The 14,145-nt window shown below is 53.4% G+C and overlaps 1 protein-coding gene across 1 annotated transcript in view; it reads left to right on the top strand.

Moving 5' to 3' along the window:
• P4HA3 (prolyl 4-hydroxylase subunit alpha 3) overlaps positions 1 to 13,741 on the top strand; it is a 39,366-nt gene extending 25,625 nt beyond the window's left edge. Inside the window, exons 9-13 of the mRNA XM_067533203.1 lie at positions 1,083 to 1,242; positions 2,434 to 2,496; positions 3,769 to 3,837; positions 8,362 to 8,458; positions 13,488 to 13,741. Coding sequence (XP_067389304.1) covers positions 1,083 to 1,242; positions 2,434 to 2,496; positions 3,769 to 3,837; positions 8,362 to 8,458; positions 13,488 to 13,558 — 460 coding nt within the window. The 3' untranslated portion in view covers positions 13,559 to 13,741. The remainder of the gene's footprint in view (positions 1 to 1,082; positions 1,243 to 2,433; positions 2,497 to 3,768; positions 3,838 to 8,361; positions 8,459 to 13,487) is intronic.
• The last annotated feature ends 404 nt before the right edge of the window (positions 13,742 to 14,145 follow it).

Genomic DNA, 14,145 nt, shown 5'->3' with positions numbered 1-14,145 from the left:
TAGTGCTGAAGTGGCTTTGAGGATCTGGAGCTCGCTGACAATGTGAGCATGTACAGCGCCTAGCACAATGAGGCACTGACAACTGTCATATAATAACAATAAAATAGGGCCGTGTGTGGAATTTCTATTTGGGTTTAGATTTCCCTCCACCCCGCAGAGTTTGGATCCAGGGTGCCGGTTCTGGTGGGTGGCTAGCTAAAGCGGAGAACAGCATCTGGCAGAGGATTAGATTCTGAAACTCTCTGAAAGGCTGGATGACAGCGGAGCCAATGTCAACAAACAGCTTTGGTAGAAGAATAAGGTTTCCATGCTCTAATCCAAACCATGCTGCCTGCAGGACCATTACAAGGCAAAGCCCTTGTACATAAATACTCCAGGCAGAGCCCTCAGCTTCCAGGGCTGCAGGGAGTGAAACCACCTCCAGAAAACTGAAGATCTCTTTGCTGGATCCATTTTATATGTCAACCTTCAAAAAACAGCTGAGCCCTCTGCCATGCACCTGCCTCTGAGTGAGGGATTCAGCCACAAGCAGCATCTTGTAGGCAGGTGGGAGGCTGATTTTGTTTCAGGAACAGGAGACCTGGGTTTTTTTCCCGGCTCTGCTCACTGTGTGAGCTTGGACAAGTCACCTAGCACTAGATTTGTAAAGGTATTTAGGCGCCCAACGATGCAGATAGGTGCCTAATACCTTTACAAGTCTGGTCCTTGGAGCCTGGCCTGAAGCCCATTCGCGTCAGTGAAAAGACGCCCATTGACTTCAGTGGGCCGTAGATCATGGTCTTATTGCACGTGCGAATGAGGCGCATGCACACAAGTGGATTTTCCCTTTTCAAAAATCTGGCTCTTTTCCTCTCTGTGCCTCAGTTTCCCTCTCTGTCCCATAAGGATAATAACCCCAACCCTACTGTACCTTACAAATGTGGGGCCCAATTCTTTCCCGTGGAGCTTTCCCCTGGTGGAACTCGACTGACGTGGCTGGGTGACTCTGGCTCACGGGGCGTTGAGAATAGATTCCACGTGTCAGGTTCCCGCTGCCAGCTGTTTGGGAGGAACCCTCTGATCCTGTCTGCTGTGCGTTCCAGTGCCTGGCTGAAAGACACCGTCGACCCAGTGATCGTGTCATTGGATCAGAGGATTGCGGCCCTGACTGGCTTGAACGTCCGGCCGCCCTATGCCGAGTACCTGCAGGTGGTGAATTATGGGCTAGGCGGACACTACGAGCCTCATTTTGACCACGCCACTGTAAGTAACAAAGCCAGTGACACAGGAGCACAATCTGGAGCGCCGGTGCAGGGTGATTTTCACATAGAGCCTGATCCAATGATTACTGAAGTCAATGGGAGTCTTTCCCTCGGCCTTTGTTGGGGCTCACAGGGTCACATAGCAGTTTCAAGTGTTTCAGTACCGCCCCGGGGCTATCACACTGATAAGTCTGTTTATTTCAGGGGATTCTTTTGAAGATCCTTTTCACCTGACTTAAAAAATACTTCACTTCTGGAACTCCAAGGTCTCTTGGTGTGACAGAGAAGCTGGACAAAGAGGCATCACTGCCCAGATCACCTGTAATCAGTGGTGCCTTAGGGCCAGGGCCCAAACCTAATTTTTTCAGTCCCAGTACAAACTTTTAACACGGGCCCCCTCCCGTAATGGGGGCAATGGAGGTTGCAGCCTGGGCTGGGCCCCCCAGAGCCTCCGGGCCCCGGTAAAGAGTACCCTTTCCCCTCCCCCATGTGGAGGACCTGCTATGGGCTGGAATTTCCTGTAACATATTCCAATTGGCCTTGTTCTCATGAAGGAATCTGCCACCCACAGGACAGGAGGCCGGATGGGTCTTTTGTAGGCTTTTTGTTGAAAAAATGGAACGGGGAATTTTTTTCAATAAAACAAATCCTTGGCTGGGGGTAAAAAAAAAAAAAAAATCAGTGTTTTTAAACTGAAACATTTTACTGGAAAATATCCCGGTTTTGGCCTGGGGCACTTCAGTGAAAACGACAAAACGTTTCCATGGGAAACTTTGAAATAATGAACATTTTTCACATTTCCAGTGAAAAAGAATTGGCATTTTAAAGCCAGTTCTCCACGTATTAAACAACAGGCTGGGTTCTGATCTCACTTGCACCTGTCCTATACCTGGGTGACTGCTGATTTCAGTGGAGTGACTCCTGATTAACACGAGTGTCACTTAGATCGGAATCTGCTCCACATTCATTGCTTCCATTGTGGGAAAGACTTGCACGTGAGGCCTTGATGTCGGGGATGGTAAATAGAACAGAATCCAGTGCATATGCTTTGACTATTTTTGGCCTGAACTGCTTCAAAGGGGTTCCTTTGAGCACAAAGCCCTGTCCCATAGAGCTGGTAAAGGTGAGCTCTGTAATGAATAGTGCGCCGGGGCTGGATCCATGAACGAACAACTGTTCTCTTTTGATGCAGTCGAGAAAGAGTCCCCTTTACAGAATGAAGGCGGGTAACAGATTGGCCACGGTCATGATCTATGTGAGTATTCCCTGCCAGCTGGGGTCTGGGCAGGCTTTTGTTTCTCAGTGAGCGTGAAGGGTGGTTAAAAGATGCCTCGGCATAACGTTCGCAGGGACCATCGATCACGCTAAGCTGAACTGCCGCCTGCAACTATGTCAGGCTATAAGATGTGTTGTGGACTAGTGGTTAGAGCAGAGAGCCTCCTGGTTTCTATTCCCAGCTGAAGGGGTCAGGCTAAGAGCAAATCTGCTCTAGGCAAGCTCTGTCCTCAATCCCAGACCAGCTGGATGTTTCTGATTAAAATTATCAGCAGTGAAAGAGTTAATAATGTTTCAGGCAGTCATTAGGGTTCAGGGTTAACACCTCATTGAGATGGATTAAGGCAGTCCACACCTCTCTGAGCTCTGGGATACAGCCCCCCATCAGATCACATGCAGGAGGTTTTCTTCCCTCTCAGTAGGGCTAGACTAGTGGTCCCCAACCTTTTTACCGCATGCCCCCCTTGTCCTGTCCACACCCCACCACTCTTCCCCCAGCTGGGGCTGGGAGCAGGGCCACGGTCAGGGGGCTGTGGTCAGGGCCGGGGGCTGAGGGTGGGTGTAGAGCTGTGGGCAGCCAGGGGCCCTGGGGTCCATGGAGACCAGAGACCCTGGAGGCCACGGCCGGGAGCTGTGGGTCGAGGTGAGCAGCAACGGCCGAGCCAGGGGCCACAGCTAGGGGCAGGGCCAGAGCAGAGCTCAGGGTGGGGTTGGGTGGCACTCCCTCCCTGCTCCCTGTGGGGGCTGTCCCGGGCCCTGCCACACACCCTGACTGTTCCTCTTTGCCCTTCCCCCTCCCAAGTTTGGGGACTTCTGGGCTGGACATATGAAAGCTAATGAAATGTCTAATGAAAGCTCAGATTCTGCAGAACCTGGGCCCAGGGTTGGTACAAATGCACCATTTAGCAGCTCACAGCAGCCTAAATCTGCCCTTGCAGGTTATGTGCACTGTGATCCGAGTTAGCTCCGGGAGCGTGAGCCAGGCAGTGTTAAAAAAAATACAGAGAAGTCTGCGAGAGAAGCCAACACACTGGCTTAAAGGCAGCAGTGGCACAGCAGGGAGCGAGGCAATAAAAGACACGAACAGACAAGCAGGGAGGGGCAGAGTCATGCAGGGTGAGCTCCAGCAAATCAGAGAGTTGCTCCGTGCCTCAGTTTTCCCCCTGTGAAAAAAACCAGCCTCCCGGGTCACGCGCCTCCCTGGGAAGGAGCATCGCGCAGCATCACTGTGGGCCCTAACCTTGTTTTTCAGCTGAGCTCGGTGGAAGCCGGCGGGTCCACGGCCTTTATCTATGCCAACTTCAGCGTGCCTGTGGTCAAGGTGAGTGGCGGTGTATCTCCGGAAATACAGTCTCTCCGACACGGCTGGGCAGGGCCATCCATGCCCTGAGGTCACTGCACCATGAATTCCGGCCTGCCATTTCCATAGAGAACATATCCCAGTGGGGCCGCCGTGGACGCTCCCTCCCGTGGGACATCCACTGTTAGACTGTCGAACACGCTAGCAAGTGCCTGGCTGGGGATGCTGCTGTTCTGGCTGGACAACGGGAACTGCAGTCATGTCCTAGGCCCAGACTGTGTCAAACAACAGCCTGTTCCCAGAGAGACAGGTGCCAGCGCAGGGGTGTCCCAGGTAGAGCATGGCACACGGAGCTGGGCGCAGCTTTGGCTTGTTCAGAATGGTTTGCATCCCACAAAGTTTGGCTGGAGCTCAGTGTCTGACACACACACACACACACACACACACACACACCCCCGCAGACACACAGGGGAGCTCTCCCCAAACAGCTACCCTCCTCCGGGCAGGAGCCACGCCAGTCCCAAGCCAAACTTCCCCGGAGATCAGGAGTGGCTAGATCACAGAATCATAGAAGATGAGGAGGTATCTAGTCCAGCCCCTGCTTAAAGCAGAACCAACCCCAACTAAATCATCCCAGCCAGGGCTTTGTCAAGCCGCAGCTTAAAAACCTCTAAAGATGGAGATTCCAGCACCCCCCTAGGTAACCCTTCCAGTGCTTCACCACCCGCCTAGGGAAAAATGTTTTTCCTAATATCCAGCCTAGACCTCCCCCACTGCAACTTGAGACCATTGCTCCTAGTTCTGTCATCTGCCACCACTGAGAACAGCCTAGCCCCATCCTCCCTGGAACCCCCCTTCAGGTAGTTAAAGGCTGCTATCAAATCCTCCTTCCTACTTCTCTTCTGCAGACTAAACAAGCCTAGTTCCCTCAGCCTCTCCTCGTAAGTCATGTGCTCCAGTCCCCTCATCATTTTCATTGCCCTCCACTGGACTCTCTCCAATTTGTCCACATCCTTCATATAGTGGGAGGCCCAAAACTGGACACAGTACTCCAGATGTGGCCTCACCAGTGCTGAATACAGGGGAACAATCACTTCCCGCGATCTGCTGGCAATGCTCCTACTAATGCAGCCCAATATGCCAGTAGCCTTCTTGGCAATCAGGGCACACTGCTGACTCATATCCAGCTTCTTGTTCACTGTAACCCCCAGGTCCTTTTCTGCAGAACCGTCGGTCCCCAGTCTGTAGCAGTGCATGGGATTCTTCCGTCCTAAGTGCAGGACTCTGCACTTGTCCTTGTTGAATCTCATCAGATTTCTTTTGGCCCAATCCTCCAATTTGTCTAGATCACTCTGTATCCTATCCCTGCCCTCCAGCGTATCTACCCCCTATCTTAGTGTCATCTGCAAACTTGCTGAGGGTGAAATCCACCCCATCCTCCAGATCATTAATGAAGATGTTGAACAAAACTGACCCCTGGGGCACTCCGCTTGTTATCGGCTGCCAATTAGACATCGAGCCATTGATCACTAGCCGTTGAGCTCAATGATCTAGCCAGCTCTCTATCCACCTTACAGTCCATTCCTCCAACCCATACGTCTGTAACTGACTGGCAAGAATACTGTGGGAGACCGTATCCAAAGCTTTGGATCTGGTGGCTTGGTTCAGCCCATTGTATAGCTGGGGGTGAGCTGCAAAGTTCCCCTCTGGAGCTGGTCTCTCCTGACACTTGGGCAGGGGCAGGGGGGCAGGTTTGGCCTTGCAATCTGGATGTGTTTGCTTGAACCCAGGCTGAGAAGCCGCCAGCCAGGTGAGTTTCTCACAGTTTGGGGTTTTAATTGGCGCTGATCCTCCTTTCCACGGAGCCCTTTAGCCCACTCTGCCTGCACAAAGGGGCCTTCAGGGACCCTGGCGTCAGTGAGATCCTGGCCCTATGAGAATGCATTGCTCAGATCACAAGACCGCAGAGTCTGCTTCCAAAATTAGATGCACCGTGTAATGCGGGCAGAGTCACTACCCGGTCCCCATCACTGTCTTGTAGGAACAGTTCCCACTCAGTGCCACCTGTTGGGGAGGAGGCAGGATGAGATACATTCTGGAGGGACTCTGAACTGGGTTATCAGACATATTTTGGAGGAGAAATGTGGTCTGAGCACAGACCTGGGAGTGGGGATCTGGGGGGCCTAATACCAGTGCTACCCCCCGTTTCTTAGGGCAGTGGTTTTCAACCTGCGGTCTGCATCTGCAGACAGTGTCTAAGATTTCCAAAGGGGTCCCCACCGCCGTTCAAAATTGTTTAGGGGTCTGCAAATGAAAAAAGGTTGAAAACCACTGTCCTGGGGCTTTGGGCAAATCACTTAATCTTAGAATCAGAGTCATCAAGTCCAGCCCCCTGCGCTGAGACAGGGACAAGTAAGCCTAGGCCAGCCCCGAGAGGTGTTTGTTCAATCTTTTTCTTAAAAACCTCCAGTGACGGGTATTCCACAGCCTCCCTTGGGAACCTTTTCCAGCGCTTAACTGCCCTTCTACATAGAACGTTTTTCCTAAATCTCCCTTGCTGCAGATTAAGCCCATTACTTCTTGTTCGACCTTCAGTGAGCACAGAGAACAATCGAGCCCCGTTCTCTTTATAGCAGCTTTGAACAGATTGGCAGACTTTTATCAGGTCCCCTCTCAGGCTTCTTGGCTCAAGACTAAACATGCCCAGTTCTTTTAACCTTTCCTCGTAGGTCAGGTTTTCTAAACCTTTGATCATTTTTGTTGCCCTCCTCTGGGCTCACCAGTTTATCCACGTCTTTCCTAAAGTGTGGTGCCCAGAACTGGACAGAGTACCCAGCTGAGGTCTCCCCAGGGCTAAGTAGAGTGGTACAGTTATCTCCCGTCTTTTACATGTGACATTCCTGTTAAAACACCCCAAAATGAGAGCAGCCTTTTTTGCAACTGCAGCACGCTGTTGATTTATATTCAATTTGTAATCCAGTCTGAGCCCCAGAGCCTTCTCAACAGGACTACCACCAAGACCGGTTTGCAGCCCTGCATTTGATTCCCCGTTTTGTAGCTCCGCATTTGGTTTTCTTCCTTCCCAAGTGGAGCACTTTGCATTATCATTAACTGAATTTCTTCTGGTTGATTTCAGACCAATTTTCTAATTTGTCAAGGGCATTTTAAATTCGAATCCTGTCCGGCATGCATGCATCCGTTCCTAGCCTGGAGTCACCTGCACATTTTATACACATATTCTCCACTTAATTATCCAAGTCATTAAAGGAAATATTGAAATGCACTGAACAAACAAACACCGATCCGTGCGGGACCCACTGTAGCGACGCCGTTCCATTTTGACAGTAACGATTGATAACGACTCTTTGAGGATGGCCTTTCAACCAGCTGTGCACCTACCTCATTGTAATTTCATGTGGACCAAATTTCCCTAGGTTGCTTCTGAGACTGTCATGTGGGACTGTGTCAAAGGCCTTACTGAACTAAAGATATATCACGTCTACTGCTTCCTTCCTGTCCACTAGGCCAGTAACCCTGTCAAAGAAGGAAATGGGGTTGGTTTGGCATGTTTTGGGCTGGATAAATCCATGCTTTTATCCACCAGGTGCTCACAAACTGATTGCTTAATAATTTGCACCAGTATCTTTCCAAGTATCGAAGTTAGGCTGAGTGGTCTATCATTCCCTGGGTCCTCTTTGTTCCCCTTTTTAAACACAGGCACTACATTTGCCCTTCTCCAGTCCTCTGGGACCTCACCGTGTTCCAGGAGTGCTTGAAGATAATTGCTAAGGGTTCCGAGATTGCTTCAGCTAGTTCATTAAGTGCCTGAGGAAGCCAGGATGAATTTTGTCTGAATTTCATTCGATCTCTCTGCCTCATCTGTAAAAGGGAGCTGATAATCCTTCCCTTGCAGGGCTGGTGTGTGGATTAGGTAATGTTTAAATAACATTGCACCTTTAGTTGGGGGTTGGTCCTGCTTTGAGCAGGCTGACCTCCTGAGGTCCCTTCCAACCCTCATCTTCTATGATTCTTTCACCACAGGATCTCAAAATCCTTTACAAATTAAGCCCCAAGCACTCCTGGGAAGTAGCGTTATTATCACCATTTTACACATAGGGAAACTGAGGCCGCAGAGGTGATTTGCCCGAGAGCACAGGACGAGTTCATGGCCGAGCCAGGTCTCCTGACACACGGTTCAGTGCTTTAGCCACAAGACAGCTGTTGCCCCATTGTGCTATGGGGTCTCTGTTCCCAGGGAGTGCTAAATGGCAGTGGCAGTTTGCAAACTTTTCAAAGCAATTGTCGAGGTCCCCTGCAGTGCAATGGGAACAGGCTGAATCATAAGGGTGTGTATAAAATAAACTGCTCCGTCACCAACTTTTTTTTCCTGAGCAATGAAACTAGCATGTACCTTAGGCACCACAGACACAAACAGGTCATTTCAGTGCATGTATGTGTGTGTGACAGTGGCCATCCTGGGGGCAGAATGTACCGTGGGGCTGTGGATGAGCTGCAGACCCAGCAGGTGTCTTGTCTCGTTTCCAGAATGCAGCTCTGTTTTGGTGGAACCTTCACAGGAATGGAGCCGGGAACGAGGATACCCTCCACGCGGGCTGCCCAGTCCTGGTGGGAGACAAGTGGGGTAAGAGACGCCGGAGATCGTCGCAATGCCCGGTCTGCTAGCCTCCCGGGTCAGGTGCTCTTCTGTGAAACCCGGATGGAGTGTGACGCGGGCAGGGGCTGGCCTGGCAGAGGGCATCGAGCCGGTCTGCCCAGGGTGGGAGTGCTAGAACAGGAAGGAAGTACTGATGCGATGGGGCAGCAACGCCAAAATAGCTACAAGCCAGAGGGAGCAGGCAGCGGACGAGAGACACCTTCAAATCACGAATAAGGCTCTGCCCTTTGAGAGCACCCACCACACCAGAAGTGCCGGCACTTTGCAAAAAGTGATGTCGACATGGGGGTTACTCAGACATCACTTCGCCCCTTCTAAAATGCAGCCACCTCTGGGGTGAAGCCTGGCAGCTGTTTAAGTGTTCACAGCAGTGCTGCATGGCAGGAAGCGGTGAATACTGTATCTGCCTGACATGCCGGGGGGAATTTAGGAAAGCGGGTGGGGGGGTAATGTCCAGACGTAGAATTTGGCGCGCACACCTTGACTCATGTAAAAAGCGACAAGATCTTTAACAGCCACACGTGGTCAGGACCTTGGTGTTACACTTCATCCAAAAGCTCTAGACAGACAGTGAGCAGCACCTACTGGATTACCACGTCTTTGCTCTAGTTGTTGATGGAGGTTTCCCATCCACATAGTGTACCAAAGTGATGTTACTTAGCTTTTGAGAGCTGACAGGCTCACAACACCCAGAGATCACAATCAAATACGCCCCTCCCCCCCCCATGGTAGTATTTAGGGATTCAAGGCTCCTAAAGCACTTTACAAAGGCGGACCTCATCCTCGTTTTACAGGTGGGGAAACTGAGGCATGGAGCAGTGACATGACTTGTGCAGGGACCCACATGGTATCAATGAAGAGCCAAGACTAGCATACAGCGCCCCTGATTCCCACGCGTGGCCTTTGGCCCACGCCGCAGGCATGCGTCTAGACTGCTGCCTGGCTGGTTTACCGTGTATGCCCGTTGTTACGTTAAATCCCTGGAGAGTACTTGTATTCCGAGAGAAAGCAGCACGGAGCACAGAGAGACGCAAACCCAGGACAAGTCTGTATTGAACTACACTAAAACCAGCCAGGACTGGCTGAGCTATCCCCTAATAGTCTAACTCCATTGCTATGGCAACAAGCTAAGCTCTGTTGTTACAGCAACCTAGGCAATTAAGCAAGACACAAAATACACAACATATTCCTCCCCCGTTAATGAAAACGCCCATTGAACAGAACAATCACTAACCTAGGGAATGAGGGAATACACTGCCTCATTTTCCGGCTAAGCCCCGGGGATTATTCTGCCCCGTAACGTGAGGTTGCCCTAGCTAAAGATCCTGCCGTCGAGGAGGCCATCTCTCTCTGTAGGTGGATTATGGCTGACTTCTGGTGTTCTTGCACCGGAAGGTGTTATTGGTGCAGGTCTAATGATGGGCTCAGGCCTCGTAGCTCAAACAGGTGAGGCTGTTGTGTCCGCTTGAACGGGAGGGGCTGTTTCGGCTGCAGCGGTGGATGGAGAAGGGGAGTCAGGGACGGGTGACGCTCGACTCGATAGCTCACCTGTAATGGTGAGGTCAGGCAGCTCAACTGGAGATGTGTCCTTGGGACACGTATGACCTGGCACCACCCCATCAACATGACGCCGCCAGGTGAGATCCTCGCCAGTCTGGAGAGTGTCGGAAACAGGTCCTGTTTGGGCCATGACTGTAGCAGGGACCCATTTAGCTGCAGAAGCATCGTTCCGACCTAGGCCAGGCTGGCCAGCACTAAAGATTCGGTCTTTTGCTCTGTGTGCACGTCTAATGACTTGGTTTTGCTGGTGACGTTGCACAATTTGTCGGGCTTTGGCGGGTGTCAGCAGATCAAAGCAAGTGCGCAGCTGTCGTCCCATCATTAGAAAGGCCGGGGAGGCTTTGGTTGTAGCATGAGGCGTGTTTCTGTAGGATAGTAAGAAGGTGTCGAGATGCTTTTGAATGGACGCATGTCCCCTTGCAGATCTTGTTTCATGGGCTGCACAAACCTTTCAGCTCATCCATTGGTGCAGCAGTGACATGATGTATCCCATTGGCTTTCATAACTTTTTCAAACGCCTGAGAGCCGAACTGCGGGCCGTTGTCTCTCACAAGTTGTTCTGGCAGACCGAAACGACTAAAGATTTCACACCGTTTTTGGATCGTAATTTCAGCAGCAGTGGACGGCATTACAGAGTCTTCTGGCCATTTAGAGCGGGCGTCCGCAACCACAAGGAGCATGCTTCCTTCAAATGGGCCAGCAAAAGCAATGTGAATATGCTGCCATGGGTTTTCAGGCCAGTCCCCTGGGTGTAGGAACACAACTGAGGCGCATTCCCCACACTCTGACATGTAGTACAAGGATTCACTCTAGGCCAGAGGAGCTGGCTGGTTATTAGCACTTGTCTGATTTTCTGTCCAGCAATTTTTTTCCATGCTGCAGCCCTGGGGACGGGGGAGGCTGTCCAGAGCGCAGACAGGGCCGGGAGGCCTGGGCCCAAGAGCCAGCTTGTAAAGCCAGGCAATGCAGACGGTCCAGCAATTTTGGCCCTGGCACTGGCTCCACTGGCAGCGCTGGAGAGGCGTGTCAGAGACCTGTGGGATGGTGGTAACAGGTTAGAGAGCAGACAGCTGTCGCCCCTCCCGGCCCCTCACTCCCCATCAGCGGGCAGGGTGGGCCCTGCTACCGCCCCCCACAGCGGTGCTAATGGAATGGAAGTCCTCCCCGCGCATCCTGGGCTTGGATCCCACTAGAACAGAGAGCTGGGGAGATGCTGAAAACAGCAGTGGAAAATGCAAGAGTTGGAGGCTGGGCCGTTACGGTGGAGGTTGAAAAGGGGGATGGTGCCTCTTCTTGTGCACCTTAGAGAGGGAGGGGTGGTCTGAGTGCTTGGCTAGATGGCAGGGGATCGGGGGGTCTCCCTCTGTGACCTTGGGCTTTTCTGATGAGTCGTGTGTATTGCGGCAGCGCTCCAATGCGCTGGCCAGGCTCGGGGCCCAGTGCGTCAGGTGCTGCACAAACGCAGTCGCTGCAAGGAAGCTGCCTGCAGCCCCTCCTGGCGTTAGCGCGCAGGTGCGCCCCTCAGTCCCCCATGTGCCGGGGCGCCATGCAGCAGGCGTGTTCGGCTGGGGGGCTGTATTGCAGCGCTCTGGAGTTTCGCTTTGACTGCCCTGACTCCAGCCCCCTGCGGGATGTCCCAGACCAAGCACGCAGGACAGACAAGCCTGCCACGGGCTGTGTCAGTGCTGCCGCTAGGCCATGATAGCCCTGGCAAGATCCAGCTGCTGCGCCCACCCGCAGGTTCCACCCAGGACATGCTCACTCCCAAGCACTTCCTGCCCTCCCCCCACCTCCTGTCAGCAAGGAAAGCCGCACCACTGGGTGGCAGGAGGCGTCGTTCTGAATGGACCGAGGCTGGTCGAAGCAGAGCATCACCAGGTGTTCAGTCCAATGGGCAGCTGGCCCTGCCTCGGTGCCTCTGGGTGCTGGCTAACAGGCAAGTTTGTATCGCGTACAGAAGTGGGCTGGTTTCAATGGCAAACCCTCACAGAAATGACCTTTATTCCATTTGGCAGCAATGTCTAGTGGTTAGAGAAGAGGGGGATGGGAGTCAGGACTCCTTGGGGGCGGATCTAGTCCCCACTGTGTCTGTGACTTTGGACGAGTCCCTTCACTGCCCCGCTGTGCCTCAGTTTCCCCAGCTGCAGCACTAATCCTACCTGGTGACAGAGGAGCTGGCCGAGGGTTCATTCATGACTCATTAAGTGCCTGGTGATGGCCCAGGGGCACGTGCTGGGAAAATGCCAGGGGTTGCTGATTATCTGCCTGGGGCCAGCCCAGGCTCTGCCCAGCCCCGTGACAGTTATTGGTGCCATAGTAATGAATGTCCTTCAAAGGGGGATAAGGGGCGGGCGGCTTTAAAAATAAAGCTAGTCTGGGGGCTAAACAAAAGCCGAGATGGCGCGAGTGAGCGAGCTCCTCCCACAGCTGGTTAGCACTAGCAGGGGGCTGGCGCCAGGGACGCAGCAGGTCCCTTCCGCTCCTGTGGGCCTTGTTCTCCGGTTAGGAAAGACCCTGGGGGGAGCAGGCCTGTGGTGTCACAGGAGGGATTCCCAGCTCCAGATCTGCTTTCTATGGCCACCAAGCGCGTCGCCCGTCGGCTCCACAGCACCCACCACGCATTAGAGCCGTGCTGCCGGCTCCTGCCTGGCCCGATCCCGCTCAGCGGCTCCACACAGCAAGCGGCAGTGACCCTCAGCGCCCGCTGGGTTGATGGACTGGGGCTCCCGCGTCGTAGCCTCCCGCCCTCGGAGAGCTGGGTAGAATTGCCACTCCGGCCCTGAAGCCTACCCGTCTCCCCAGGCTTCAGAGCCCGAGCGGCAACAGCTCCATGGCCAGAGGTAGCCCAAGTCCTGTGTGGATCTCCACGTACTTTCCCAGTGGCCCGTCCCGGCTGCTGGCTACAACCAGCTGCGTCAGGAGACGAGGTTAAAACAAATGCCTGTGGGAGTGATTGTGGAATAACCTGCTCATCGGGGAGTTCTCCTGCTGCCCTCTTTGGCGAGTGGGTGGCTGACTCAGGAGGGTATGCGGCCCTTCCTCGTGTCTCTGTCACACTCGCCACTGTAGAAATGGGGAAACTGAGGCAGGCAGCACGTCAGGCCAGAATTTTCTGAAAGGCTCAGCACCACCCAACTAAATGGCCAGATTTGCAAAAACGGCTCAGCCTGCTGGGGACAGAGCCCTTGCAGAGCCGGCCCTGAGCAAGGTGGGACGCTTGCCCCGAGTCGGTATCTGAGCCAGGACTAGCATGAACGCCTGGCTTAGCACTGACCACTCCCCCTTCCCCGTACGCTGCAGGGTGTGACCCCTCCAGCAGCAGGAAGATGGGCTGCCTGGCTTAGCTTCTCCTCCACCACCACCCTCTGTGATTCTCTCCCGTTTAATGGGCCCGGCGCCGCCCTCGCTCAATGCACGTCCCCCTCCTCTCTTACAGTGGCAAACAAATGGATCCACGAACACGGGCAGGAGTTCCGCAGGCGGTGCAGCCTCCACCCTGAAGACTGAGGGCCGGAGCAGAGCTTGAGTGCCCCCACTTCGTCCGAAGGCGTGGGAGGAGGTGGGGGATGGAAAACCCATCGCCCTCCGATCCTGAAGCAGAGCCTTGGCAAAGCCAGCTGGGCGGCTGCAAGAGGAACGTGGCCTGCTGCCATGGCACGTCTCAGGAAGGCTCCCTCCTTTGCGTATTGAGTCTAAGGATCCAGGAGGGGCTGGGAGGGGAGGGGGGGAAAGGAACAAAAGTCACTGTGGGAGGGGATCAGGGCACTTGTAAGGAGAGAAAAAGGGAGCCGGATCTGCTGGGACTGGCTCTGCCGGGAAAGAAGAACAGCATAAAAGACTGTGGTTCCTGGGAAGTTAATAGCACAAGCCCTGCCTACAGGCTTAGCACAAACAGAGACACAAACAGCCAGGGGAGGACGTTGATTTCCGTGGGCCACGGGGGCAGAATGAGGACATGAGGGCCAGGGCCTGATCTCGGTTACACTGACTACGTTAAAGCTGGAGTCGCTCCACTGACCGGCTGGCACCGGTGCCATTACGAGCAGAGTTTGGTCTATCAGAGGAAAATAAAGCGAAGGGAGACGGAATATCTG

This window comes from Emydura macquarii, unplaced genomic scaffold, assembly GCF_026122565.2.
Source record: "Emydura macquarii macquarii isolate MOO-44397 ecotype Brisbane River unplaced genomic scaffold, CSIRO-AGI_Emac_v2 contig_3328, whole genome shotgun sequence".
Classification (NCBI taxonomy): Eukaryota; Metazoa; Chordata; order Testudines; family Chelidae; genus Emydura; species Emydura macquarii.
The sequence above is the reverse complement of the archived record's forward strand: the minus strand, read 5'-3'. Positions and strand labels throughout refer to the sequence as shown.